The 25,926-nt window shown below is 50.0% G+C and overlaps 1 protein-coding gene and 2 long non-coding RNA genes across 4 annotated transcripts; 1 reads left to right on the top strand and 2 right to left on the bottom strand.

Annotated features, from left to right (window-relative positions):
• Positions 1 to 2,418: 2,418 nt before the first annotated feature.
• Positions 2,419 to 11,014, bottom strand: Calm3 (calmodulin 3). 2 transcript variants are annotated; one of them, XM_021166928.3, is made up of 6 exons: positions 10,804 to 11,014; positions 6,647 to 6,677; positions 4,610 to 4,753; positions 4,415 to 4,521; positions 4,106 to 4,241; positions 2,419 to 4,011 (listed from the first exon to the last, which is right to left on the bottom strand). In XM_021166928.3, exons 1-6 carry the CDS (start codon positions 10,804 to 10,806, stop codon positions 3,983 to 3,985), a joined length of 450 nt encoding a protein of 149 aa, XP_021022587.1. In that variant the 5' UTR covers positions 10,807 to 11,014; the 3' UTR covers positions 2,419 to 3,982. The 2 variants fall into 2 exon arrangements, with proteins under 2 accessions (XP_021022587.1, XP_085698253.1); XM_085842127.1 differs by lacking the exon at positions 10,804 to 11,014 and adding an exon at positions 6,846 to 6,869.
• Positions 8,702 to 10,457, top strand: LOC147003474 (uncharacterized). Its single transcript, XR_015048011.1, has 3 exons — positions 8,702 to 8,844; positions 9,373 to 9,521; positions 10,408 to 10,457. It is a non-coding gene; the product is annotated as an uncharacterized LOC147003474 (long non-coding RNA).
• Positions 11,015 to 11,707: 693 nt separating the features above from the next.
• LOC147003473 (uncharacterized) lies at positions 11,708 to 19,721 on the bottom strand. Its single transcript, XR_015048012.1, has 3 exons — positions 19,040 to 19,721; positions 17,990 to 18,067; positions 11,708 to 11,768 (listed from the first exon to the last, which is right to left on the bottom strand). It is a non-coding gene; the product is annotated as an uncharacterized LOC147003473 (long non-coding RNA).
• Positions 19,722 to 25,926: the final 6,205 nt, after the last annotated feature.

Below are 25,926 nucleotides of genomic sequence, written 5' to 3'. Positions count from 1 at the left end.
GCTTGGTGGCGAGCATCTCTATCTGCTGAGCCATCTCTCTACTCATTTTCCTCCCCGCACTGACTGACACACACACAAGCTGGGCTTGTGACAAATACCCTTACTGTCTGCACTTGGAGGCTGGGGAGGCCACAGCCTAAGCTACATAGCAAGACCCCGACTCAATAAAACCAAAGCCAGGCTGGGGATGCGGCCCAGATGGTCATATTGCTGACTTAGCCACGCTCAAAGCCCTGGGTTTCATCTCCAGCACCATATGAAGCTGGGTGTGGTGGTAAAGGCTTGTAATCCCAGAACTGGGGAGGTGGAGGCAGGGGCATCAGAAGTTTGAGGTCACCCTCAGTTGCATAGCAAATTCCGGGCCAACCTGGGCTACATGAGACCCTCTCTCAAACCAAATCAAAGAGAAAGTAACACACCACTAAGTTTTGGGGACGTGGACATTACATAAAAGCAAAGTCAAACACAACAGGTTGCAGAAAGTGGCTGTAACCCGGTGGTAGCAATGCCATACAGTGGCTCTGAACCTATGGGAGCAATGAAAAAGGTTCCTAGAGAGCAAAAGTTAGAAAATTTTATGAGCGTGATGGATAGAGAGGTAGCTGTGAAGGAAGATGCCACTAATCCATTAGCATTTTATGGTCATGGCTATATTGTGCAGAGAACACACACACACACACACACACACACACACACACACACACACGCACACACACACACACCAGGAACATCAGGAGCCATGTTGAGGTACAGTGCCAGTTTGCTGAGGAAACCAGGGAGGTCAGAGAGCTAGCCCTAGCAAAGGTGACCATGTGCTTCACCTACAAGGCCAGCCACACTGCCCATCTCAGACGCCTAAAAGCTTCCTAGGTTGCTAAACAAACTAGATTATAATGAACTGTTAAACAACACAGCACTAATACACTCCAGGCCTGAGGCCGAGCTGCGGGCCTTCTGTCCTCATAGCCCCATCTGCTGGTCACATTGAGAATGACACTTAGAAGGGGCCTTGGCTAGCTTCATTGGCTGCCCTCTGGGCATGGAGGGGACCCTGCCTGGCACACTGTGGCCTAGATCCAGGAGCCTGACCTGGACACACACCCTGACAAGGATGTCAATGACCTCGGGCTGCAGATCAGACCTTCCTGCCCACCCCGGGGCTGCTGGAATTGGAATGTAGTTCTTGTCTTTGGTTTGTAAAACCTGAGAGGGGGCAGTATGATGGATATTTAACAATGTGGCTGTCTGTCTGCAGGTAATGAGGATCCAGAACCACAGGCGGTGGGGGCTGGGGTGGAGCACGTTGTGCATAAATGCTTGGTATCTGGGAGCCAGAGTAGGGAGGGGAAATCTTGCCATGCACTATTTCCAAGAAATGGGAGGTTTTACTTGCTTGGGCCTTCAGCCTCAAAAACCCAAACCAAACCCTCCCACTGACTGCAGCAGCATGTCCATAAGCCAGAGCATGCCCACCATCAGCATGACAGGCCACTTGGTCCAGGCAGGAATGGGAACACACAGTGGCACAACCCAGAGATCATTTTACTATTTCGGTAGTTACTTTCCATGTGTAAACTCATGCCGAGAGTCACAGTCAGCAAGCCCGGTGCGGCCACGCGGCCTCCCCCATCTGCATCCTGCATGCGTGCAGGTGCTGTTGTGCATGCGCTCTCCCCCCTTGCCTTGAAGAGGGGTCTGTCTGCCGGCTTGCCTCCACGTCCCACCTCCCCACAGGAGCGCTGGGACCATGATGTGTGCTCCAGTAACTGGCTTCTGGGGACTGAACACGGGTTGTCAACCCTCTGTGCTGAGCTGTCTCTCTGGCCCCCAAAGTAGCCTCTATCTAAAGCTCAGCCTTTGCCATTAGGAGGTGAGGGGTCTGCAGCTGGGAGCTCTCCCACCCCCATTCACACACCCTCCTCTACTGGAGCCCCAGGTGACTTAGAGATCTTCTCTTCCCACAGCCTCATGGAAGTACAGGGTGTCAGTGAGCAGCTGTGCTTCGAAACTGAGACTGGGTCTCTCTTGAAGCCCAGGCTGGCCTCGAACTCAGGGACAAAGCTGCTCTGCTTTTCACTTCAAGTCGAATCCCCTTTGCTGTACTGCTACTAGAGATGCTGTTAGTGCCCCTCCAGGCTCCTGGGTGGCATACCCAGAAGGCACCTGTGAGACCCACCATGGGTACGAAGGCCCTGTCATCCTCTGCTCCCCACCCATGTCCGTTACAAGGTCTCCGTAGTTCCTCTGGCTGTAGCATCCTTCCTTCTCCTGAGTCAGGGCCCTTCAGGTGCTCTCCTGGTGTCGGGCCGCTCTTCTCAGTCTTCATACACAGACCCTGACTGCCCAGCCAGGGCAGTACCTTCCTCTTGGTGACCTGTCCACAGAGGAAGGCTGAGGACAGATGGAAGAGTCCAGACAGGTAGTCACTGTATTTTATTGGAAAACATTGATATATATTTTTCTTCACAGCTTGAACTGAACACAATATTGCCCGGTTTTTTTTAAAAAAACAAAAAAACAAAAAAGGAAAAACAAAAAACCAAAATAAAACCCCGAAACATTCCGCAAAGTCCACAGCCTCACGCCTACCTGCCCTTGCCCTCAACTCTAGGCTGGGTCTCCTGATATGCTCTGTCCCTCCCTCCCTTAAGGCTGGTGCCAAGGGGTGGAGAGTCTCAAAGCTGGGCAGGTCCCAGCAAAAAGCAACAAGATCACCCTGGGGGGCCAGATGAGAACAGAGAAAGGAAAGGAACCCAGACTGAACTGCCCGCGTTGACTGACATGTCCCAGAGGCTAGAGTCAGAAGCAAGGGTGCGGATCATGCTCTCCGCTGGGGAGTGGGGCAGGCAGGGCGAGGGCAGAAAGCGATGCCAAGTCACCACGGAGGGGGCAAGAGGTGCCCGCGGCGTGCTCTGCGCGGCGGCCCATAGAAGTGTTTATTGCAGGTTGGTTCTTGTGAGCATGGTGGGGTGCATCTCTCCTCTCCCCACCCTTTAGTTGGCCCGGCATGTTTAGGACAAAAATCAAAGTTTTAAGGGGCATAAAGGGGAAGGGGAAAAAAAGATGACCGGCACATTACACAGCGACCATCCCCCACATCCATTCCTGGACCAGCCCTGAACTGGGCAGGTGGCTGGGGGCGCCACGGGGAGGGGAGCGGCATGGGATGTTAGCACCAGGTATTTACAGAACAGCGGGACGTCGCTGGAGGGCGGTTGAGTGTCATCAGCAGCATGGCCGATGGAGGACAGCCCCCCACCCAGCCTGACCTCAGAAAGCCAGCCAGATGGTTTCAGAACAGCGTCAGCGAGACCCAAGTGCCGTCCACTCTATGCAGTCCCCCTCCAGTAGCGAAAGCATGTTAGCTTCCAAGGCCTTCCTGTCCCTTCCCACCCTTCCACACACACCCCACCCCCCTGCCCCCGTCCTGGGTCACATCCTCAATTCCCTCGGTCCTGGAACGTCCCGTCATCCCCTCTTGGCACCCCGCCCCATAGGCTGCTGGGCTTGCACACAGTCACAGGGCTGGGGTGCATGCGACAGTGGCAGGGGACACGCTCCTCCACCTGGCAGAAGGCCTTGCTCCCCTCCTCACTGAGCAGGGACAGGAATGGTGGCCACCCTGGCACCCAAAAGAAGGGCAAACAAAAGGAAACAAACCAAAACCGGAGGAGAGCCATCCGGGCTGGAGGAGGAGGGCAGAGGCTCCCCAGGGCAGGGCAATGGGGTTCACCTTGTGAATGCATCAGGCCTGAAGACTGGGAATGGAAGGGGAAGGCCAAAGGAAGCGGTGAGGGCGTGGAGGGACAGTCAGGAGGAGGGAGAGAGAGCAGTCATGCAGCTTGGGACAAATCTTTTGTTGCTTTATCAGATTCTCAGTCAATCAATTGCTGTTTGCTAGAACCGGGTACGCAGGGGAGTGTTGAAGAGAGGAGAGCGCGAGAGAGATCAGGAGAACGGGCATGGCCAGCTGCCCGGGCCTTCACTTCGCAGTCATCATCTGTACAAACTCTGCCAAGAGATAACAGGGTTGAGTCTGTCACCTGCTAAGCCCTCACAGTCCTCCCAGCTCTGGGACACGGACGATGAGCCCAGTGCAACTCACCTTCATAATTGACCTGGCCATCTCCATCAATGTCGGCCTCTCGGATCATCTCATCCACTTCCTCATCTGTCAGCTTCTCCCCCAGGTTCGTCATGACATGACGCAGCTCGGCAGCACTGATATAGCCATTCCCATCCTGGGGGTTGGGGAAAAAGGCTTGTCACTCAGGCTCCCCTGCTGGGAGGGCTGCAGAGGGCAGGGACTGTCAGCTGCCACTCCCACACAGCACTGGGTGAGGGGGCTCTGAAGCGGGGGTGGTGCTGTGGCTTTGCTGTTTGACATCTGTCCTAGGGCTGACTGCCTGCTTACCTTGTCAAAGACACGGAAGGCCTCTCGTATCTCCTCCTCGCTGTCTGTATCCTTCATCTTTCTGGCCATCATGGTCAAGAACTCTGGGAAGTCAATGGTCCCATTGCCTAGCAGAGGGAAAAGAGGCAGGTGTTGCCTGGAGCCCTCTAGAGAGAAGGGTCCCCTGGGTCACCAAGTGAGCGGGCGGGCACTCACCATCAGCATCCACCTCATTAATCATGTCCTGCAGTTCCGCCTCAGTGGGGTTCTGCCCCAGCGATCTCATCACAGTCCCCAACTCCTTGGTGGTAATGGTGCCATCTCCATCCTTGTCGAAGAGGGAGAAGGCTTCCTTGAACTCTGGGGAAGGAAAGGAATGTGCAGGAGTCAGGCCTCAGGTTAGGGCCTTCTCCGCAGCATGAGAAAACTGTCCATCTCCTCAGCCCATCCAGTGAGTGATCTGGCCGGACAGCTTCCTCTACTATCTCATTTCTTCTTGGTCCCTGGCTTTGACCTCTCTCTCAAATGATGCACTGGACCAAAGTTATAGAGTGGGTAAGAGGCAGGACAATTCTCCATCTGAAGTTCACTAGTTCTCCAAGGTCAACTGGCAGGAGGGAAACGGGAGGCTGCAGAGTCTTCTGGCCAGCCTCAAAAGGAATTGTGCCATCAAATTCCTTCTGTTGGGCACTGCCAGCCCAGTCTCCAGCTGTGGGCGCCACCAACTTCCAGGGAGGAGCCAAACCTGTGGGGGCAGTGATGTGTGGGAGTGGTCCACAGCAGGGCTTGGCTGATGGGCAGTGTGTGGGGTTGAGAGGATGGCTGCCAAGCCAGGAGGATGAAGAGCAAGTGTGGCGCTGTGTGGGAAGGCCGCAGCTGGGGCCGCATCAGGAGCGGGGAGCGAAGCATGTGGCTCCTGCCCTCCCACTGGGCCCACTTTGGCACCCAGAGCTCCCCACCCCCAAACCCTCTGAGAACAGATGCCTTGCAGCCTGTTCCCAGAGGGTGTGGGCTGGGGGTGGTGACAGAGGGGAGTGTGGACGTTTTGCTAATGGGCACTGGGTAAAAAGAGTTGTGTGTTTGTGTTTACAGGACAGCCAGGTAGGGGATGGCAGGTGGGGTGGGAGGGAGGGACACACACGGCTGGGTAGCTGTGACCCAAGCTTCTGGACTCCGGAGCAATAGCCCACGTCTCCTTTGGGATGCTGTCATCTCCGTGTGCTGAGACCTGGCTGTAGGGGGTGTGGGGTGCCAGTTGAGTGGGTAATGTGACCCACGAGGCAAAGTCTAATCTTTTGGCTTTTCTGGGTGGGTCTCTACTGCCTAGGGCCAATGTGTGACTCTGAGACAGCAGGTCCTGTGTCACAGGTCCCTGGTCACAGAGCAGGCAAAGCTAAGGGCAGAGACCTTTTTCCTCACTTTGGCCTCTGGTCAATGCTGCAGCAACCTGCTGTTAGGAGACAGATACACCAGGAGTTGCCTCAGGCCTTCTGGCAGCATAGGCTGTGGAGGGGCAAAACCACAGAAACATAATAGTCCATCAGCCCTGCAGTGAGTCTTCCTGGAGCTTGGATGGGGTGCAGAGCCACAAAAGTCACACGGGAGCTAGGGAGTTTCTTTTAGCTCATGGGAGGTGAGTGCTTATTGTTTATGCAGAAAGAATGTATGGGATGCCTACTATGCACCAGGCATTGAGGACACGGCAGCAATCAACAAAACCAAGTTCTGTGCTCTAGGAATTGATTCCTGGTGCCAGGCAACAACAGAAGAGAAAATGGAACACCTGTGGCCCATCAGACAAGCCTGCACCACACAGGGAGGGAGGGAGGGAGGGAAAGGGGCTGCCTGCTTGAGTTGGGGTCAGGGTAGCTGAGCTCTGGTAGAAGGAAGCAAGTGAGGAGTAGAGGTGGGTGTGGCCAGCCCACTGCAGGAGAGGCAGGTGGCACCTTCTCAGTCTGACTGGCTAGTACTGGGGGGGCTGGGGGGCTGGGACACAGCTGAGTAGGTCCTGCCATAAGAGGTCCATTTCAAGGCCCCAGGTGAGCTATAGCAAGGGAGGGCACTCAGCCCCTGAAGCCTGGCCAAGGTCTGTGGCAGGCCGTGGGGCAGGTGTGGCAGTTCCTGGCTAAGCTCTTCCCCCCACACATATACCAACATCCTGGCCACAGGCCTGGTGTGCGGTGATAATGGACACATATCTCATGAGACTCAGGGCTAGCTAAGATCCGGCTTAAGACAGAGTGGCAAACTCACCTGCAATCTGTTCCTCGGTCAGCTGGTCAGCCTGGAAAAGGAGGAGGGAGCATAAGTCACTCGGCTAACCTACCCATCCATCCTGGACGTGGCCTCCTCCCCTGCCCAGCCCCCTCTGCCAAGGCCAGCTTCCTAAAGCATTCCCGCTAAGCAAGGGAAGATCGCGTCAGAGTCAGGCCCTGGGCTAGTTGGAACTCACTGGAACCACAGGCCTGCCCAACGCAGGCTGGGCAGCATCCAGAGCTGCTCCGGCCCTGTGCGCTGCTCAGGTTTTACTCCAGGAGCCCCAGAGGCTGAGGCAAGAAGCTGCTGCCCTAGAGGCCTCATCAAGCACTCTAGAAGGCTCCAAAACAAAACAGGCCAGTCACTGTGGGTAGGGCAGAGGGAAGCCGTGTGGGGCCGTCTTTGCTAGTTTCTGTTACCTATCTGGGGTACTAGGCCTAGGCACTGTGCCTCCAAGTGGCAAGATCTCTTTTAATTGGTGTTTCCAAGTTGCTCCAGGGCCTTAGAGAACCCAGGTTAGGCAAGAATAGGCGGCTCTCCCTGCTTACATGCAGAGTAGATGCAGCACAGCATCCTGCTCTGTTACTTTTAGACAAGAGGGCCAAGTGGCAGGGAGGGCCTGCAGCAAGCAGCAATGATGGCAAAGAAATAAAGTCTGCTTGGGCTTTGGCCTTCTAGGTTCAGCACTGCAGATTTTAACCCTTTTTAGTCTGGACTACTTGAGGCCTAGCCAGCCATGGCAGACAGTCCTACTGTGTGTGTCCAGGGTTTCCCGGAGGAGGCACAGCTCTCAGCTTTTCCTTCACTGGAACCCTGGTTATGGTGGGGTGTGGCAGTCCTAGAGGGAGGGGCAAAACGAGAGCTGGATCCCAACTACAAGCTTTGAATAGTTAATAAGGCCAGTTTTCTTTGTGTGTGAGGATCTTGCCCCCCAATATACATACATACATATATATATATATATCTCCTCTGCCCTGGAGTCACTGTAGTCCACATAATGCTGCCCTTCCGTTTCCCATGAAGGCAAAGGGTACCAAGGCCACAGCAGGATCCTGGCCTGAGCTTGCAAGTCCCTGAAGCGGAAGTAAACTATGGCAGGAGCGTGCATCATTTTACTAAGGCTCTGGAGGTCCCAGCTGAGGCTACAAACTATCGCCTGCCCCTAACCCTTGAGCTGCTTTTAAAAACCATAATCCATATCCCTCCACATTCTATATTCATAAGTGATGCAATGGGGGGCAGGGGTATTGTCTAATCTAGAGAAACTAGAGACCAAGACCCAAACAGGCCGTGTCGGAGGAGGATCAGTGACGAGAACAGATGGGAGATGCCTGCAGAGGGGATGGGCGGGGGAGAAGGAGGTGCAAAGAGATGGTGAAGGCCAAACGGACAGCCTTCTGCACAGCTATCAAGACTGAGTAGTGGGCTTCCTAATCCTGACCTTGTGGCCTGGGCCAAAGGGCCCTTGTTCTACCTATCCCCCGCCCCCAGCCCAAGGGCCCCTGAAGATGATCAGGCCCACCCCCTGGTTCTGACACCTGAGGACACTGCTGCTGGCTGCACCCAGAAAGTGAGAAGAGAATGGGCTTCTGGTTCCCAAGGCCAGCCTGTGCTGGGGGAGGGGAGGAGGAGGCCGAGGAGCAGTGGGGAGGGAGGCTATGGAGTCCATCTGCTTTTCATTCTTTTCCATGGGCCTAGGCTGGGAAAAGCCAGCCCACTCAAGGACCTTCCCATCACACAGTGCGGTCTGCAAGAAGCCCTGTTGCCTTCCCCTCTTGGTGACACTGAAAGGCGGTGGGAGCAAAGAGGCCAAGGCAGGCTGCAGACGGAATGGCCAAGGGTGGCTCTGGAGTCTGCTATGTGCCATTTCTCCCCAAAGAGCTGGAAGCTGCAGAGGCGGCACTGTCACGGTTGCTGCAAATAGGCGTGGCTCTGGCTCTGTGGAGGGCCTGTCAGACACTCTCCCTGACATCCAGGAGCCCTTTCCCCTGCTCCACCAAGGAAAGGCCGCAGATACCACAGCAGGGCTGCTGGCCTGGAAAACTGATGGCCCAAGAAGCAAGACTGCCTGCTGCTGGTGGCCCTTCCCAGCTTAGATCGTTAGCTTTCACTGCACAATAAGCCACTTGTCTCCAGTTTTCCAACCCTTCATCTCAGGCTCCAGAGAGGGGCTGGACAAGCCAAATCAGCTTGAGGTGAGGAGGAAAGAGGGGATTATTTCTCGGTCTTGCCCCAGCCCCCAGCAGGTGCCAGAAAGCAATGTTAAATGAGCTCAGAAACCAAGGCCAGGGTCCCTCACCCAGGGCCAAGGAGGAGCCACAGAGCTCAGGCCAAAGTCCAGGGCCAGTTACCAGGGCTAGTTCCTTCCACACCTTGCTGGATACAAACAGGAAGAGAAAACCTGGTCAGGGCCAAAGCTGGGACCCTCCTTTGGAGGTGGGGAGTGGGGGTTGCTGGCAGCTGCCCAAGCTGTAGGGCCCCTTTAGCAAGGTTCTGCTGGGGGGGGGGGGGGATGGGGTGGCGGCAAGAAGAGCCCTCAGGTCTGTGTCAGCAGTATGAGATCTGATACGTGGTGGCGGCTGCCTGTCCTCCCCAGCTTTGCCAGGGAGGGTGGTGCACGCGGTTCCCAGCCTGAGCCTGGGGGAGGGGGTGGTGGTGGGGAGGGCTGGGGGTGTTGTGGGTGGCAGGACCAGAGGAGAAGTAATCTTCTATTTTGCTTCTAGAAGCTTTAGCTTTGGGCACTGGGGAAGAGGCCTGGAAAGAACAAGTGGCCCTTGAGTCAACGAGAGGGTCCTTGGAGGTCTTCTCTGGACAAGCACTGCAGCCCCCGCCCTGAGGGGATGGAACTGGGCGTCTGTCACTGACCCGAACGGTACTGTATTGCGCTGTCATTTGGCACAGTGAGGAGAAGCAGGTGCATGAAGCTGGAGGAGAAAGGCAGTCCTCCTAGCCTGGAAGGGACAATGAGGGGGCCAAGCTTCCTGGCTTAGCCATCATTTGATGCACCCCAAACTTTGACCCCACTCCTATATCATGCAGCTTCAGTGCGCAATAGGGCCCCGAACAACTCCGCCCACCTGCTCCCACTGCCTCGGTGCCTTCAGCCTGGCCCAATCCCCATTCTTGCCAAGGCAAGGGGAACACACAGCTACTCCTTCAGGTCCTCTGCTGCAGCCCATGACCAAGCCCGACTCATCGGCCTTTGTGTCGGGACCTTTCCCCGGAGACACCCACCTCTAAACCTAGTCCTACCTCAGCCACCATTCAGTGTCTCCTACACTTCTCTAGAAGGCTGTCCAACCTCACCCCCACCACCCAAACTCAAGTCCTCCCCTAGCCCTCACCTTGGAAACCCCGTTTTTCTCTGACCCAAACAAAACACGCCTTACAAACCCCAATCTCTCTTTCTAGTGCAACAACCTAGACCTCAGAATCCTTCCTAGCTACCCCCAACCAAGTTCTCCACAAGGCTCCCTGGTTCCCCACACTACCCGTGATCACATCCCCACTCCTTTAAAACATTTCTACGACCCCCAACTCTCCTCAATCCCCTTCTAGGTCCTCACAGGCTCCAAGAGCATCTTCTAGCCTCTGCTGCCACCCACCTCGGGCTCCTCCTTACCTCAGCCTGCACCTGACCCTCCTCCTCCTCCTCCTCTTCCTCCTCCTCCTTGGCAATGCTTGTCCTTGGAGACCCCTCCCCCACCGGGGTCTACAGTGCACAAGTGACCCAGGATCCCCATCTATCCTCTCTGCAGAACACTCCCTAGGAACCGACCGGTCCCCCTCTCTGCTACCCACAGCCACCCCTCCAGGAGCAGCCTCCTGCATTCCTCCAGCACCCAAAGCCTTCATCGCCGGCGTTTTCCATTTCCTCCTCTCGGGGACCCGGTAGATGTGATTCTAAGACCAATCGCCCCGAGAGGGATCCGAATGCTGCCTGGGAGGTGGCGGGGGTGGGGATGTCCTGGAGCTCCTCATTTGAAGCCTCTTGTTTGGGGGTCCTACCAATTCCATCTGCAGCTAAAACCGCTTCTAGAAGTCCCGAGGGCCGCATGGGAGGTCCCGAGGGGCCCGGCCTCTCCCTCCCAGGGTCCGCTCGCCATCTTCGGGGTTGGGGGGGGTCTCCACCCGACTTCGGCCGCCTCACTCACCATGGCGAGGCACCGGTATCCGGAGCTCGGGGATCGAGGTTACTCTGGCGGCGGCAGCAGCTGCAGCAGCTCGAGCTCCGCCGCGCGTCCGCGCCTCCACACTCTTTGCCCGCAGCGCGCGCCACCGCCGCCGCCGCCCGCCCCAACGGTCCCTCAACGGCCGCCGCGCGCGCCCCGCCTCGCCCGGCCCCGCCCCAGACGGCTCGCGCGCTCCCGCTGCACTGCGGCTTCCTACGGATCCCTTCGCGCCAGGCTCGCGCGGCTCGCCCCTTCCACAGAGTCCAGCGAATCTGCTGTCGCACGGGCACGCGCACGCGCGTGCCCCACCGCGGGGACTACTTTCGCTCTCGGCGCTCTCGGCCCCTTGCATCCGCTCCGCTTTCCTCTCTGGCGGAAGGGCACCGGTTTACGGAGAGTGACACGTCCCTGTGTGAGCCACGCCGCTATTGGACCCGCCTCGTGGCGGAAATGAGAACGCAACTCCGATTGGTCCGGCCTTCCCTGCAATGCGTCAAACTGGGGCGAGCCACCGCGCGGTGTGCGGGGGGCAGCACGACCTGTGTGGCTCTGTGGAGCCGCGAGGAATAGAGGGGCTAAGACGGAAACAGGGTGGGTGTTGGAGATGCAAATACGTTGTCTCTATGGCTCGGAAATAGCAAATGGGATGGGGGAAGAAGCAGAAGGACTTTCTTCTCTCTCCCTTTGAGCAGATACACGATGGTTTAATCCAAAATCGTGGGGTCTAGGAGCCTGGCCTGGCCCGGCTCTTCACAGTGGTTGGCTCTTCAAGGTTCCGCTCGTCTCCTGAAGGTTCCACCCCTGACGCGTACAATTTGCTGGGATGGCTGAGTGGGTGAAGGCGCTTGCAGGCAAGCTAGATCCTGTGAGTTCGATCACCGGGACTCACGTGGTGGCCTGGAGAACAGACTTCCACAAGTAGTTGTCCTCTGACTTCCACATGCGCGCTGTATAAATACGTTCAAACAAACAAACACAAATTTAAAACACGCACAAAAGCAACATGTGGGGATCTCGACTTGACTCTTGATCTCAGGATCTGTACCCAGAACAATCTCTGGATGCAGAATGTTTTCATTCATTCATTCATTCATTCATTCATTCATTTACTCACTCATTCATCCAATAAACATGAACTGGGCACTGCTGTCTGCACAGATCTGGTGCCGGGCTGTGCTGGTGACATCACACTTCTCAATCATTCTCTTGTCACCTAGACAGCGTGACTCACTTCTTATTCTAGGGATTCCAGGCACAGAAAGAAAAAGAACTGTTGCTAAGGGCACCTGAGACAACTGTATTGTATACCACAGCATATATACTGTACACTACTGTACAGAGCCCTCGTATAGGATGGGAGCTGGCATTTTCTTCCTTTATTTATTTATTTTTTATTTTTTGAGACTGTGTAGCCCTGAGCCCTGGTTGGCCTTCAGAATCAAAGGCATGCATCGCCACTCCAGGGCAAGAACTGACAGAGAAGGGGGGGGGGGAGGGGGAGAGCGAGAGAGCGAGAGAACTTCTAGGGTCAGAAAACTCTTTTTTATTTTTATTTTTATTTTGTGGGGAGGGAGAGACTGGGAGAATATAGTCTTTCTGTAAATGCCACCTATGGACATCTCTTAAATCTGCTCTCAGGAAAGAAAATGTATCTAGTGCAGAAGGAAATAAAATTGACAGAGCAGAGGCAGAGAGGAGGGAGGATCTTGTTGACATTGGTTTAATTGTCTGCAACCTGTAATTTACAACCCGTAGGTCACGACCCCCTTGTGGCTTGCATATCAGATATTTACATAATGACTCATAATAGTAGCAAAATTACAGGTTTGAACTAGCAATGAAACAATTTTTAAAAAGATTTTTATTTATTTATTATACACAGTGCTCTGTCTGCATGTATGCCTGTAGGCCAGAAGAAGGCACCAGATCCCATTAGGGATGGTTGTGAGCCACCATGTGGGTGCTGGGAATTGAACTCAGGACCTCTAGAAGAGCAGTCAGTGCTCTTAATCTCAGAACAGTATCTCCAGCCCACAATGAAATAATTTTATGATTTGGAGTCCCCAGTACTTGTATGGTTGCAGCATTAGGAAAGTTGAGAACCACAGACTTATGACATTAAACTGTGTCCTCTCTGTTTTTGAGTCAGGGTATCTTACTTTGGTTTCTATTTCTGTAATAGAAGCCATTTCTAAAACCAGCCGGGGGGAAGAAAGGGTCTTAGACAGGGTTTCTATTCCTGTGCAAACATCATGACCAAGAAGCAAGTTGGGGAGGAAAGGGTTTATTCAGCTTACATTTCCACATTGCTGTTCATCACCAAAGGAAGTCAGGACTGGAACTCAAGCAGGTCAAGAAGCAGGAGCTGATGCAGAGGCCATGGAGGGATGCTGCTTACTGGCTTGCTTCCCCTGGCTTGCTCAGTTTGCTTTCTTATAGAACCCAAGACCACCAGCCCAGAGATGGCACCACCCACAATGGGCCCTCCACCCTTGATCACTAATTGAGAAAATGCCTTACAGCTGGATTTCATAGAGGCATTTCCTCAAGGGAGGCGCCTTTCTCTGTGATAACTCCAGCTTGTGTCAAGTTGACACACAAAGCCAGCCAGTAGAGGTCTGTTTAGCTTACAGGTTACAGTCCTTTGTTTTTTGTTTGTTTGTTTGTTTTGTTTTTTTGTTTTTTCGAGACAAGGTTTCTCTGTGTAGCTCTGGCTGTCCTGGAACTCAATTTGTAGACCAGGCTTGGCCTCGAACTCAGAAATCTGCCTGCCTCTGCCTCCCCAGTGCTGGGATTAAAGGCATGCACCACCATGCCTAGCTTGCTACAGTCCTTCCTGAAGGGAAGGCAGGGCAGGAACTAGGAGGCAAGAATTGAGGCAGAGACCATGGAGGCTTGCTCCTTATGGCTTGCTCAGCCTGCCTTCTTATGGCATTCTGAACCACCTGCTCGCATAGATCATCAATCGAGAAGACTCCCCAAATGCTTGCTCACAGGCCAATCTGATAGGGGAATTTTCTCAATTGAGGTTCCCTTTTCTCAGATGAATCTAGCTTGTGTCGAGTTGCAATAAAACTAACCTGTACACAGGGTCTTACTATGTAGCCCAGGCTAGTCTTGATTCTCCTGCCTCAGCTTCAGTGTTGGGATTGCAAACACATACCATTTGTGTATAACTCTTTTTTTAAAATTTATTTTATTTATATGAATACACTATAGCTGTCTTCAAACACACCAGAAGAGGGCATCAGATGCCACTTCAGATGGTTGTGAGCCACCATGTAGTTGCTGGGAACTGGACTCAGGACCTCTGGAAGAGCAGTCAGTGCTCTTAATCACTGAACCATCTCTCCAGCCCTGTGTATAACTCTTTTAAAGGGTTTGTTTGTTTGTTTTTTATTTTTTGGACCCAAGCTTAAGCTAGCCCCGAACTCACAATGTACCAAGGGTGATCGTAGTCCTCTTACCCTTCTGCTTCCACTAAATGTATGCTAAGATTGTAGGTGTGCCGCCACCATGCCGGCTTTGATCAGTGCTAGGGCTGAGCTCAGGACCCTCTGCATGCCAGGAAAACCCTCTGCATGCAAGGCAGTCACACTCCAGCTAAGCCTGCATTCAAGCACTACCCTGACCTGCCCAGTCTTTGGAAGACCTTATGAGGGATCCCAGGGCCAGCCTACATTGTGTTTCTCTCTCATACTCTGTTCTCCCCATCTTCCAGAACAGTTGCTGGGTTTCCATTCAAAATAAGAGCAACATTTCCAAATGGCCTGCCAGTTAGGTGTGATTAACTAAATTCTACTGAAGAAGATAAGTGGAAATTATATGTTCAATTCCAGGGTTATACCTTTAAAAGGGATTGTGCTAGGTTTTTTTTGTTTTGTTTTGTTTTTTTTGTTTTTTTGTTTTTGTTTTTGTTTTTGTGTTTTGAGACAGGGTTTCTCTGTAGCCCTGGCTGTCCTGGAACTCACAGATCGATCCACCTGCCTCTGGCCCCTGAGTGCTGGAATTAAAGATGAACACCACCATACCTGCTTTTGTTTTGTTTTGAGACAAGAGGATTAAAAAATCAGAGGCCATGGGAGCTGTGTAGCTCCTGTGTCAAAGGGAAGTTTGTTTCTTTCCCTTTCTCTTTGTTTCTTTCTCTCTGTCTGTGGGTCTTTTGCCTACAGCATGACCTGGCAGAACATCCGTGCCTAGTACCTGAGGTCCCCAGAAGAGGGCTTTGGATCCCCAGGACTGGAGTTACTGATGTTTGTGAGCTGCCATTGAGTGCTAGGAATGAAAACCAGGTCCTCAAGAAGACCAGCCAGTGCCCTTAACTGCTGAGCCATCTCTCCAGCCTGTGTGCCACATGCTATGCCTCATAATGGGCCCAGAACAATGGAGATAGGTTGCCGTGGCCCCGAAACTTCCAGAACTATCAATGATGTATATGTGTATATTATATATGTGATATATACTACATACATATTATATATAGATATGGAGATAGATAGATAGATAGATAGATCTAAGATAGATTGTTTAAGCAATTATCACAGCAGATTATTTCTTTAAAAGGTTTTTCTCTCTCTCTCCCTTCCTTCCTTCTTTCCTTCCTTCCTTTCTTCCTTTGTGTGTACATGTCTGTGTGAGTATGTGTGCAACTGTGTTTGAGTGTGTGACCAGCTGTGTTCCTTGAAGAGCGCAGAAGAGTGTCAGTGTCCACTGACACTCTGTCTATTCCTTTGAGACAGGGTTTCTTTTTGAACCCTGGGGCACCTGTTTTGTTTGTTTGTTTGTTTGTTTGTTTTGTTTTCTTCTTACATCTGCAAATCTTGCTATTTTGTTTTATTGTTTGGTTTTTGACTCTCACCCAGCTCAAACTCACTGTGAAGTCAAGGATTGGCTTGAATGCTTGATCCTGTCTCCACTTCCCAAGTGCTGAGGTCACTATATCTATTGCTAGGATGGACTCCAAGGAGTGAACCCTAAGCAAGCACTTTACTAACCAGGGTGTGCCGGCAGGCCCCATCTTTCCTTTTAATTACAGCCTCCTTAGAGGGTATGGTGCAATAGCCCATTGTTTGGATTTTATTTCCCTAATAACTAATAGTATTGACCCCACTTTGTGTGTGTCTTGGACTTGTCTGCACAGTTCGGAGAAGGTTGACTCAAATCTCTTGATATTTTAATTTTTTTAATTATTTAATTATTTATTTATTTATTTTTAAAGATTTATTTATTTATTACATGTAAGTACACTGTAGCTGTCTTCAGACACACCAGAAGAGGGAGTCAGATCTTGTTACGGATGGTTGTGATCCACCATGTGGTTGCTGGGATTTGAATTAAGGACCTTTGGAAGAGCAGTCGGGTGCTCTTACCTGCTGAGCCATCTCACCAGCCCTAATTATTTATTTTTATTTTATATGCTTTGGTATTTGGCCTGCACATTGGTCTGTGTGAGGGCATCAGATCCTCTGGAAGTGGAGTTACAGACAGTTGTGAGCTGCCATGTGGATGCTGGGAATCGAACCCAGGTCCTCTGGAAGAGCAGCCAGTGCTTCCAACCACTGAGCCATCCCTCCAGCCCTGATTATTTTATTGTTACTATTTGGATTTTTGAGACAGGGTTTCTCTGTGTAGCCTTGCTGTCCCCAATGTATAGACCAGGCTGGCCTCAAACTCAGAGTGCTGGGATTAAAGATATACACTACCACTACTTGGCCTTTTACCCATTTTAAAATCAGGCTGTCTTCTTATTGTTGAGTTGTAGTTTTCAAATATTCTGGGCATGGTGGTGCCCACTTTTAGTCCTGGGCACTCAGGACGCAAAGTCAGGTGGATCTTTGAGTGAGAGGCCAGCCCAGATTACCTAGTGATACCTTGTCTCAGAAAACAAAACAAAAACAATTTTTAAGGAGGCTGAAGAGATGGCTCAGTGCTTAAGCATAGATACTGCTTTTTTTTTTTTTTTTTTTTTTTTTTTTTTTTTTTGGTAGGACCCAAGTTCTGTTCCCAGCACCCACATTGGAGAGTTCACAAGTACCTGTAACTCCAGCTTTAAAAAGCCTTCCTGGAACTCACTCTGTAGACCAGGCTGGCCTCAAACTCAGAGATCCCCCTGCCTCTGCCTCTGCCTCCCGAGTGCTGGGATTAAAGGTGTGCGCCACCACTGCCAGATTTAATTAGTTAGAGTTTCTATTTCTGCAATAAAACACTATGACCAAAAATAGCTTGGGGAGGAAAGAATTTATTTCACTTTATAGCTTATGGCTAAAGATCTCTGAGGGGAGTCAGGGCAGGAAGGACAGGAACCTGGAGGCAGGAGTGGAGGCAGAGGCCATGGAGGACCACTAGTTACTGGCTTGCTCCTCACCGCCTGCTTAGCCTGCTTTCTATGGAATGCAGGACCACCAGCCTGGCCTGGCACTGCCACAGTGAGTGGGGCCTCACTGTAGGATGGGTATGCAGCACACATCCATTTCTCCTTCACACAGAAATATATTAAAAAACAAATAAACACAGTATTAAAATTTTGTTTTAAGTCTGTGTGTACGTTGCTGTATGTATGTTCCATATGTGCTCTGATGCCAAGGGAGGCCCAGAGAGGACATTGGATGCCCTGGGAGCTGGAGTTACAGGCGGATAAGATGCCTGGTGTCGGTTCTGGGAATGGAACTTGGGTCCTCTGGAAAAACAGCAGATGCTTTTAACTGCCACACGGTTCTTTTTGCTTTCTTTTTTTTTTTAAAAGATTTATTTATTTATTTATTATATGTAAGTACACTGTAGCTGTCTTCAGACACTCCAGAAGAGGGCCATCAGATTTCGTTACGGATGGTTGTAAGCCACCTTGTGGTTGCTGGGATTTGAACTCGGAACCTTCGGAAGAGCAGTTGGTGCTCTTAACCACTGAGCCATCTCGCCAGCCCCTTTTTGCTTGTTTTTGACATAGGGTCTTACTGTGTATCTCTGGCTGGCCTGGAACTCACAGGGGCCCTCCTGCCTCTACCTTCCAAGTGTTTCACTATTGTGTTCTTGCTGGAACACTGCAATTAGAGATATGCAAATTGGATATATGCAAATTATCATCCTGCAGGGTTCCCCCCCCCCCTTCTTTCCCTTTTTTCCCATTTTTCCTTTCCCCAGGACCTGGGTTTATATATGAAAATCATCATACCTTTCATACTTGGCTGCGTGATTTCAGGCAGGAGACTTAATCTCTCTGCTAGGACTGCAGTGAAGACCGAATGAGAACCTGCAGGGCACAGACAGGCAAGGCTGGAAATAGACATCCAAGAGCCCTGCACTTCATTCATGTGCCACTAGAGGGCTCTCTGGTGAAGATTCTTACCATCTCTCCTAACTAATTTCTACCATGGTTGATAGAACCCTGACCTCAAACTGGGTCAAAGGCACAGACCTTGGGTTCTATTCTGTTTGTGGGGAAATAGAACCAACGATCCCCTTCTGATTTGGTGAAAGAAAACTTAAAAAGCAGGTCTTCCTTTTAACAGCATCAGACACAATGGCTATCACCATGGCAACAGATGAAGGCAGACAGCCAGTTAAAACCATCAGCTTATTCAGGGTGGCGATTAGTTTCAGAACTTCACAAGACTCCTTTCAACTGTATTTTCAAGAATTTTTATTTATTTATTTATTTATTTATTTTATTTTATTTTTTCAGATGCTGGGATTGAACCCAGCATGCACTACACCACTAAGCCACATCTCCCATACCTTTGCTTTCATTTTAAGTTTTTTTTTTTTTTTGAGACAGAGCTTCTCTGTGTAGCCTTGACTGTCCTGGAACTCGCTCTGTAGACCAAGCTAGCCTCAGACTTAGAGATCTGCCTGCCTCTGCTTTCTGAGTGCTGGGATTAAAGGCATGCGCCACCACCCAGCTTACTTTTATTTTTTCAATAAGTGTTTTTCCATATCTATCTATCTATCTATCTATTATCTATCTTTCTGTATCGATGTGTATCATGACAAATATGTAGAAGTCAGAGGATGATTTACTGAAGTCAGTTCCCTCCTTCCATTATGGGTTTGAGGTTCTAAACTTATGCCATCAGCTTTGCCCAGCAAGCTCCATCACTCACTGAGCAATATAGGAGGCTCCCGCCCCTCTTTTGGAGACAGGGTCTTTCTACATAGCCCTGGCTGTCCTGAAGCTCTCACTGTGTAGAGCAGGCTGACCTCAAACTCATAGAGATCCACGTACCTCTGCCTCCTGCGTGCGGGGACCCACCATGCTCAATTTCATTTTTAGTTTTCAGGTTACATCCTCAAAAGCGGGCTAGGACGATGTTGAAATCACTACATATGTAGGCCGGGCGTTTCTATCCCCCTGCCTCAACATGTTGAGTGGCTGAGATGACAGGCTCTGGGCCTTAGAACCCAATCACATACTTCTCTCTCAATTACTGCTTATCACCAGGTGGCGCTATGGTAACGTTTATGATCATCTTCCTGCCTCCCAAGCTTTAGTAGGTCGTTCTGGGGTCTAAGCCTCTTTGAATGCAATTTGAAACGACAGCATCCAAAACTTGGATACAGGAAACAGGGTGGGTTGTCAGGAATAGGATCAGATTACAAGAAAACTTGGTTTGTGTCACCCATTTTCAGGCCACTTCGTGAGAGGCTACTGGGAAGAGTCACCAGGAGAGAGAGAACAGATGTCCAGCACACTGTGGACTTGCAGGGATAGTGTGAGGAAGTGGGGGTTCACACTGAAGTACCTGCAGTGCCAGCTGTCCCCTGGAGGGAACCACAGATACCTCGATGCCCTAATAAACTAGGAGATAAAGCTGGGCATGGCATCTCCTACCTGTGCTGCCAATCCTTGGGGGACAGAGACAGGAGAATTTCTGTAATTCTGAGGCCAACCTGGGCTACATAGTGAGTTTTAATACAGCCTGAGCTACAGAGTGAGACCCTGTGAAAAAAACTAAAATGAAACCAACAAGTGAAAATAAAGAAAAGAAAAAGTACAATTGTTCATTTTTACTTGTTTTTGTGTTACTGGGGATGAAATCCAGGAGCTGATGTGTGCTAGGCAGAGGCTCTACCACCTAACCACAGCCAGCCTCCTCACTGGGGGATTCTAGGCAAGGGCTTTACTGCTGAGTTTATTTATGTAAATATGAGGGTGAAGATGTCAGGAAAGTGGCAAAGTGCCAAGGCTGACTGACTACCCAAGTTCAGCCCCTAGAATCCATGACAGGAGAGAACCAACTCCTGAAAATAATTGTCCTGTGTCCTGCACACGCGCGCGCGCGCACACACACACACACGCACACACTCACGCACACGCGCACACACACATATGCACGTACACGCACGCGAACGCACACACACACACACACACACACACACATGCTCATGGTTCTTGATTACTGACCACCAGATGGCGCTCTGCATTTGGGAGCCATCACCAGGATTTAAATCTACGCCACATTGAGTTAAAGCTTTTGCTAATTTATATAAGACAACAACCTCTATTTTCTTAAAATATAAATCTCGAAGAGCATCGTGCTCTCGTCCTCCCAGTCTCACTGAAGGAGAGACAAAACCGTTTTCCTGATTTCATAGAGAAACCCTCAGGTATTTATTCTCTACCAAATAGAGGTGAGGGTTAACCCCTTGTCACCATAGCAACAGATAATAGAGACGCAACCAATCAGCATTCAGCCTTCGGGGGTGGGGGGTTCTTTTTGTTCAGAGCTGACAACAATTTCTAAGAGAATCTCAGATTCTTTTGTTCAAATAATTCTGTCAAGGACAATCTTACATAAACAGTCTCCTGGCCAATTTCGGTATGCAAAATGGTACACCCTTCCCCAAACACCCGCAGGGGGAAGCTCACCTCACTCTCGTTTTATGTATTTATTTGTTCGTTTTCTTGTTTAATTAATTAATTAATTTATTTATTTATTATATGTAAGTACACTGTAGCTGTCTTCAGACACTCCAGAAGAGAGTCAGATCTCGTTACGGCTGGTTGTGCGCCACCATGTGGTTGCTGGGATCTGAACTCAGGACCTTCGGAAGAGCAGTCGGTGCTCTCAACCACTGAGCCATCTCACCAGCTCCCTTTCTTGTTTAATTATTTACCTTTTGAGACAGGGCCTCAGGTAACCCCAGCTGGCCTCAAACTCCCCATCCTTCTGTCTCCAAACTCCCGATGCTACTACTTCCACTTCTGGAGTCCTGAAATGACAGGCGTGACCCTATACAGCTGGCTTTATGAGTTGCTAGGGCTCAAACCCAGGTTCTCGTGCATGCTAGGCAAGCATCAGACCCACAAAGCTACACTCTAGCCCTTGGTTTTGTGTTCACGGCTGAACTGTTAAATGGTGTTAATCTAAGGCTTTGCCTACTTTCACTGCATCCAGAGAGTTCTCTATTGGTATGTTAACTAACGGCGGCCCCTCCAGCACCTGAAGTGTAACTCCAGATGCTCCATAGCTTCAGTGACTCCTCTAGATATGTCCAGGGCACGGGCATGGCACTTTCCCTCTGCAGGTAGACTCCATGGTTTCTGAATCTCAGATAAATCAGTCAACCCCTCCTTAGGTTTGAGTAAAATATTAGATATAATTTGTCTACCCTCCTTTTTTTTTTTTTTTTTTTTTTTTTCGAGACAGGGTTTCTCTGTGTAGTCCTGGCTGTCATGGCACTCACTTTGTAGACCAGGCTGGCCTCAAACTCAGAAATCCACCTGCCTCTGCCTCCCGAGTGCTGGGATTAAAGACGTGCGCCACCACTCCCGGCTTGTGATGGTTTCTATATGATTGGCCCAGGGAGTGGCACTATTAGAAGGTGTGGCCTTGAGCTAGAGAAAGTACCCAAGGAGCTAAAGGGATCTGCAACCCTATAGGTGCAACAACATTATGAACTAACCAGTACCCCAGAGCTCTTGACTCTAGCTGCATGTGTATCAAAAGATGGCCTAGTCGGCCATCACTGGAAGAGAGGCCCATTGGACACACAAACTTTATATGCCCCAGTACAGGGGAACGCCAGGGCCAAAAAGTGGGAGTGGGTGGATAGGGGAGTGGGGGGGAGGGTATGGGGGACTTTTGGGATAGCATTGGAAATGTAAATGAGAAAAATACCTAATAAAATTTTTTTTAAAAAAAGAAGGTGTGGCCTTGTTGGAGTAGGTGTGTCACTGTGGGTGTGGGCTTAAGACCCTTATCCTAGCTGTCTGGAAGTCAATATTCTGCTAGCAGCCTTCAGATGAAGATGTAGAACTCTCAGCTTCTCCTGAACCATGCCTGCCTGGATGCTGCCATGTTCCTGCCTTGATGATAATGGACTGAACCTCTGAACCTATAAGCCAGCCCCAATTAAATGTTGTTCTTTATAAGAGTTGCCTTGGTCATGGTGTCTGTTCACAGCAGTAAAATCCTGGCTAAGACATCTTCCATAAGGCTGGAGAGATGGCTCAGAGGTTAAGAGCACTGACTGCTCTTCCAGAGGTCCTGAGTCCAATTCCTAGCAGTCACGTGGTGGCTCACAAGCATCTGTAACGGGGATCTGATGCCCTCTTCTGGTGTGTCTGAAGACAGCGACAGTGTACCCACATATCTGAAATAAATAAATCTTTAAAAAAAAAAAAAGACATCTTCCATGATGTTCCTGAGCCTTAGTTGTAGAGCTTCTAGCCATACTTTGGTGGTGGCACACGCCTTTAATCCCAGCACTTGGGAGGCAGAGGCAGGTGGATCTCTGAGTTTGAGGCCAGCCTGGTCTACAGAGTGAGTTTCAGGACAGTCAGGGCTACACAGAGAAACCCTGTCTCCAAAAACCAAAAAGGTGTAGGGCTTGCGTTGTGTGTGTACAAATGGGGGGTTGAGCTCCTCATGGTCAGGTCTCTGCATTGTAACAGGCTTTGGGGTGCTGTGTGTGGTCTCTGCCAGGAGGCTAGTGTGGAGCTGTGAGGTCATGTCTTTCTATAGACATGGAAGCTGCATCCATGACATCTCAACAATCTCTCTTCTTTTTTTTTTTTAAAGATTTATTTATTTTATTTATATGAGTACACCGTAGCTGTCTTCAGACACACCAGAAGAGGGCATCAGATCTCATTACGGGTGGTTGTGAGCCACCATGTGGTTGCTGGGAATTGAACTCGGGACCTCTGGAAGAGCAGTCAGTGCTCTTACCCGCTGAGCCATCTCTCCAGCCCTCGACATGACATCTTATTATGGCTGCCTGAATAAGACCTGAACACGGACAACAGCTGACATGCCAACGTGAGTGGGGAGAACTTCATGAGACTCCCATCCCCAGAAAAAAAGAGCTACAGGCAATTAATGAGTGCTGAGGGAGGGGGAGAATTAGTCTTCCCCAGGGGTGAACCCCTAATTGATTTCCTAATATTGAATGGCTAGTTAGTCCTAAAAAACATATACGTATGAGCAACAATAAATGGACTGAGCAGTAAAACCAGCATTAGAAGTAGACAAAATCGGAGCCAAGGCTAACAACTTCTTTATCCGAGGTCCATCTGTGGTTGAATCCATGGTCCTTGCAAGCATGCGTCTGTTCTGGAAGCTCTGATCGGGCACAAGCCTGAAGGTCGATCGGGCTCCAGGGGGTTGCATTGTATTTACTTACTGTGTGAGAGAGAAGGCAAGCCCCTCAGCACGTGGTGGGAGGTCAGAGGACCATTTGAGGGGCTCAGTTCTCTGTTTCTATTTTCTGGTGCCTGCAAATCCAGCCCAGGCTGTTAGGCTTAGTTCCAGGAGGCACCTTATCCGCAGAGCCATCACTATCCCTAACCTAACCTCATTTTTGAGACCGAGTTTCACTATGCAGCCTAGACTAGCCTTGAACTCATGACCCTCCAGCCTCAGCTTCCTGAATGTTGGAATTACAGATATATATATATATATATATATATATATATATATATATATATATATATATATATATTCAGCTTATAAGTACCCTGTGGGTTCCAAGCATAGAAACCCAAGTGAATTTATTTAAGATGGTTAGTGTAAAGGGCTTAACTGGCTCATATTACCTTAAAGTTCAGGACTGAATTGGATTCAGGTAAGGTTAGTTCTAGGTCCCAGGATAAGTAGGGCTCTGAGCCTGTCTGTCCCCGCATCAGTAACAGTGACTGCATAAGGATGAGGAATTTAGCTGGTCAGGAGGATTGGTGAAGGAAGGCTGACTAGGGTTCATATGGAAGGAAAGGTCAGATGGTTGTGAACCACCATGTGGTTGCTGGGAATTGAACTCAGGACCTCTGGAAGAGCAGTCAGTGCCCTTAACCACAGAGCCATCTTATTAAAATTAAAAATATTAAAAAAATTTTCTTGAGACAGGGTCTCTTTACATAGCCTTGACTGTCCTGGAACTCGTTATATACACAAGGCTGGCCTCAAACTACAGAGGTCTGCTTGCCTCTGCCTCCCCAGTGCTGAGATTAAAGGGATGCACCACCATGGCAGCCTGAGTGAGGTTAGCAATCCAGTGATTAGCATGTAGCTCCGGACATCAACACCTGATCTCTCACCTCCACCTCCATAGAGCTGGGATTACAGGTATGCAGCATCTGTCCAGCACAGCCCCATTTAGATACATCTTACTATGTGTGCTTTGATAATCTTAGCCCAAGGTTAGCACCCTTAGAAGTTTAAAGTGCATTTGTTTACTATATGTGTGGGTAGCAGATATGACTCACTTGTGGAGATCAGAAGACAACTGGAGGTATTTTTCTTTCCATTGTGTGGGGTCCAGGGTTTGAACTTGGATCATCAGGTAACACATGTGTTTTTACCCACTGAGACATCCTGCTGTCCCTTGACACACTTTTTTTTATTTGTATAAATAAAATATTATACAAATAAAAAAACCCGATTTACTTATTTACTTATTTTATGTGCATTGGTGTTTTGCCTGAATGTATGTCTGTCTGTGTGAGGGAGTCAGATCCCTGGAACTGGAGTTATCACAGTTGTGAGATGTCATGTGCTGGGAATTGAACCTGGGTCCTCTGGAAGAGCAGCCAGTGCTTTTAACTGTTGAGTCATCTCTCTAGCTCCAAAAGAAAAGGAAAAAATGGGGGTGCACTGGAGAAATGACTGATAGTTAAAAGCACAGGCTGCTTTTCCAAAGGACCTGAATTAGGTTCCCAGTTCCCATGCTGGGTGGCTCACAGGTCAGGGACGCCAGCTCCAGGAGATTAGCGCCCCTTCTGTCTGCCCTGGGCATTGCACTCTGACACATACATAATTGTGTTTCCTCTGTGTGGTCCTGGTTGTTGTAGAAGTCGCTCAGTAGACCAGACTGGTGGTGAACTCAGAGATCAGCCCACCTCCACCTCTTGAATTCTGGGATTAAAGGTGTGGACCACCACCATCACCACTACCCAGCTTCTACATAATTTTTTTAAAAAAATTATGCTTATTTATGATATTTTGAGTCACGGTCTTGATAGATATAGCTTAGGCTAGTCTGTTGCTTCAGCATTGTACTTAGAGCACAATAATGGACTGTCCTCTGGTAGCCATACCCATTTTACAGAAACGTGAAAATAAAGTATTGGCATTGAAAAAAAAAATGAAGGGTTGCTCAGGGAAAGGGAGGAGCAGGAGAGAGGACCCAGTCTTAGAAAGAAAAAGAAAAGGAGTATTTTACTGGACACTGTGGGGGCAGACTCTTCGGCCCAGCTCTCAGGAAGTGGATGCAGAAAGATCAGGGAATTCCAGGCCAGCCTGGGTTACACCAGATTCTCAAAACACAAACAAGGGCTGGACAGATGGCTCAGTGGGTAAGAGCACCCGACTGCTCTTCCAAAGGTCTTGAGTTCAAATCCCAGCAACCACATGGTGGCTCACAACCATCTGTAATGAGATCTGACTCCCTCTTCTGGGGTGTCTGAAGACAGATACAATGTACTCACACGTAATAAATAAATAAATCTGTTTTAAAAAACACAAACAAGTGTGTGTGCCTGTGTGTGTTTATGCTTCTGTGTGTGTGTGCACACATGTGTATGTCATGGAAGCAGGCGAGATCAACAGCTTTTTGTTTTAATTCATTTATTTTTAATAAAGTTTATTATTGACTAATTGGAAATAATAAAAA

Source organism: Mus caroli, unplaced genomic scaffold, assembly GCF_978045245.1.
Source record: "Mus caroli unplaced genomic scaffold, Mus_caroli_1 scaffold_8, whole genome shotgun sequence".
NCBI lineage: Eukaryota > Metazoa > Chordata > Mammalia > Rodentia > Muridae > Mus > Mus caroli.
This window is presented reverse-complemented; position numbering and strand designations above follow the sequence as displayed.

Bases quoted from the DNA above. Each gene is read 5' to 3' on its own strand.
- Calm3 (XM_021166928.3), bottom strand. The intron at 4,522-4,609 runs GTGAGTGCCCGC...TCCCTCTGCTAG, and splicing joins TAATGAGGTGGATGCTGATG to GCAATGGGACCATTGACTTC. The intron at 4,012-4,105 runs GTGAGTTGCACT...ATCTCTTGGCAG, and splicing joins TGGCCAGGTCAATTATGAAG to AGTTTGTACAGATGATGACT.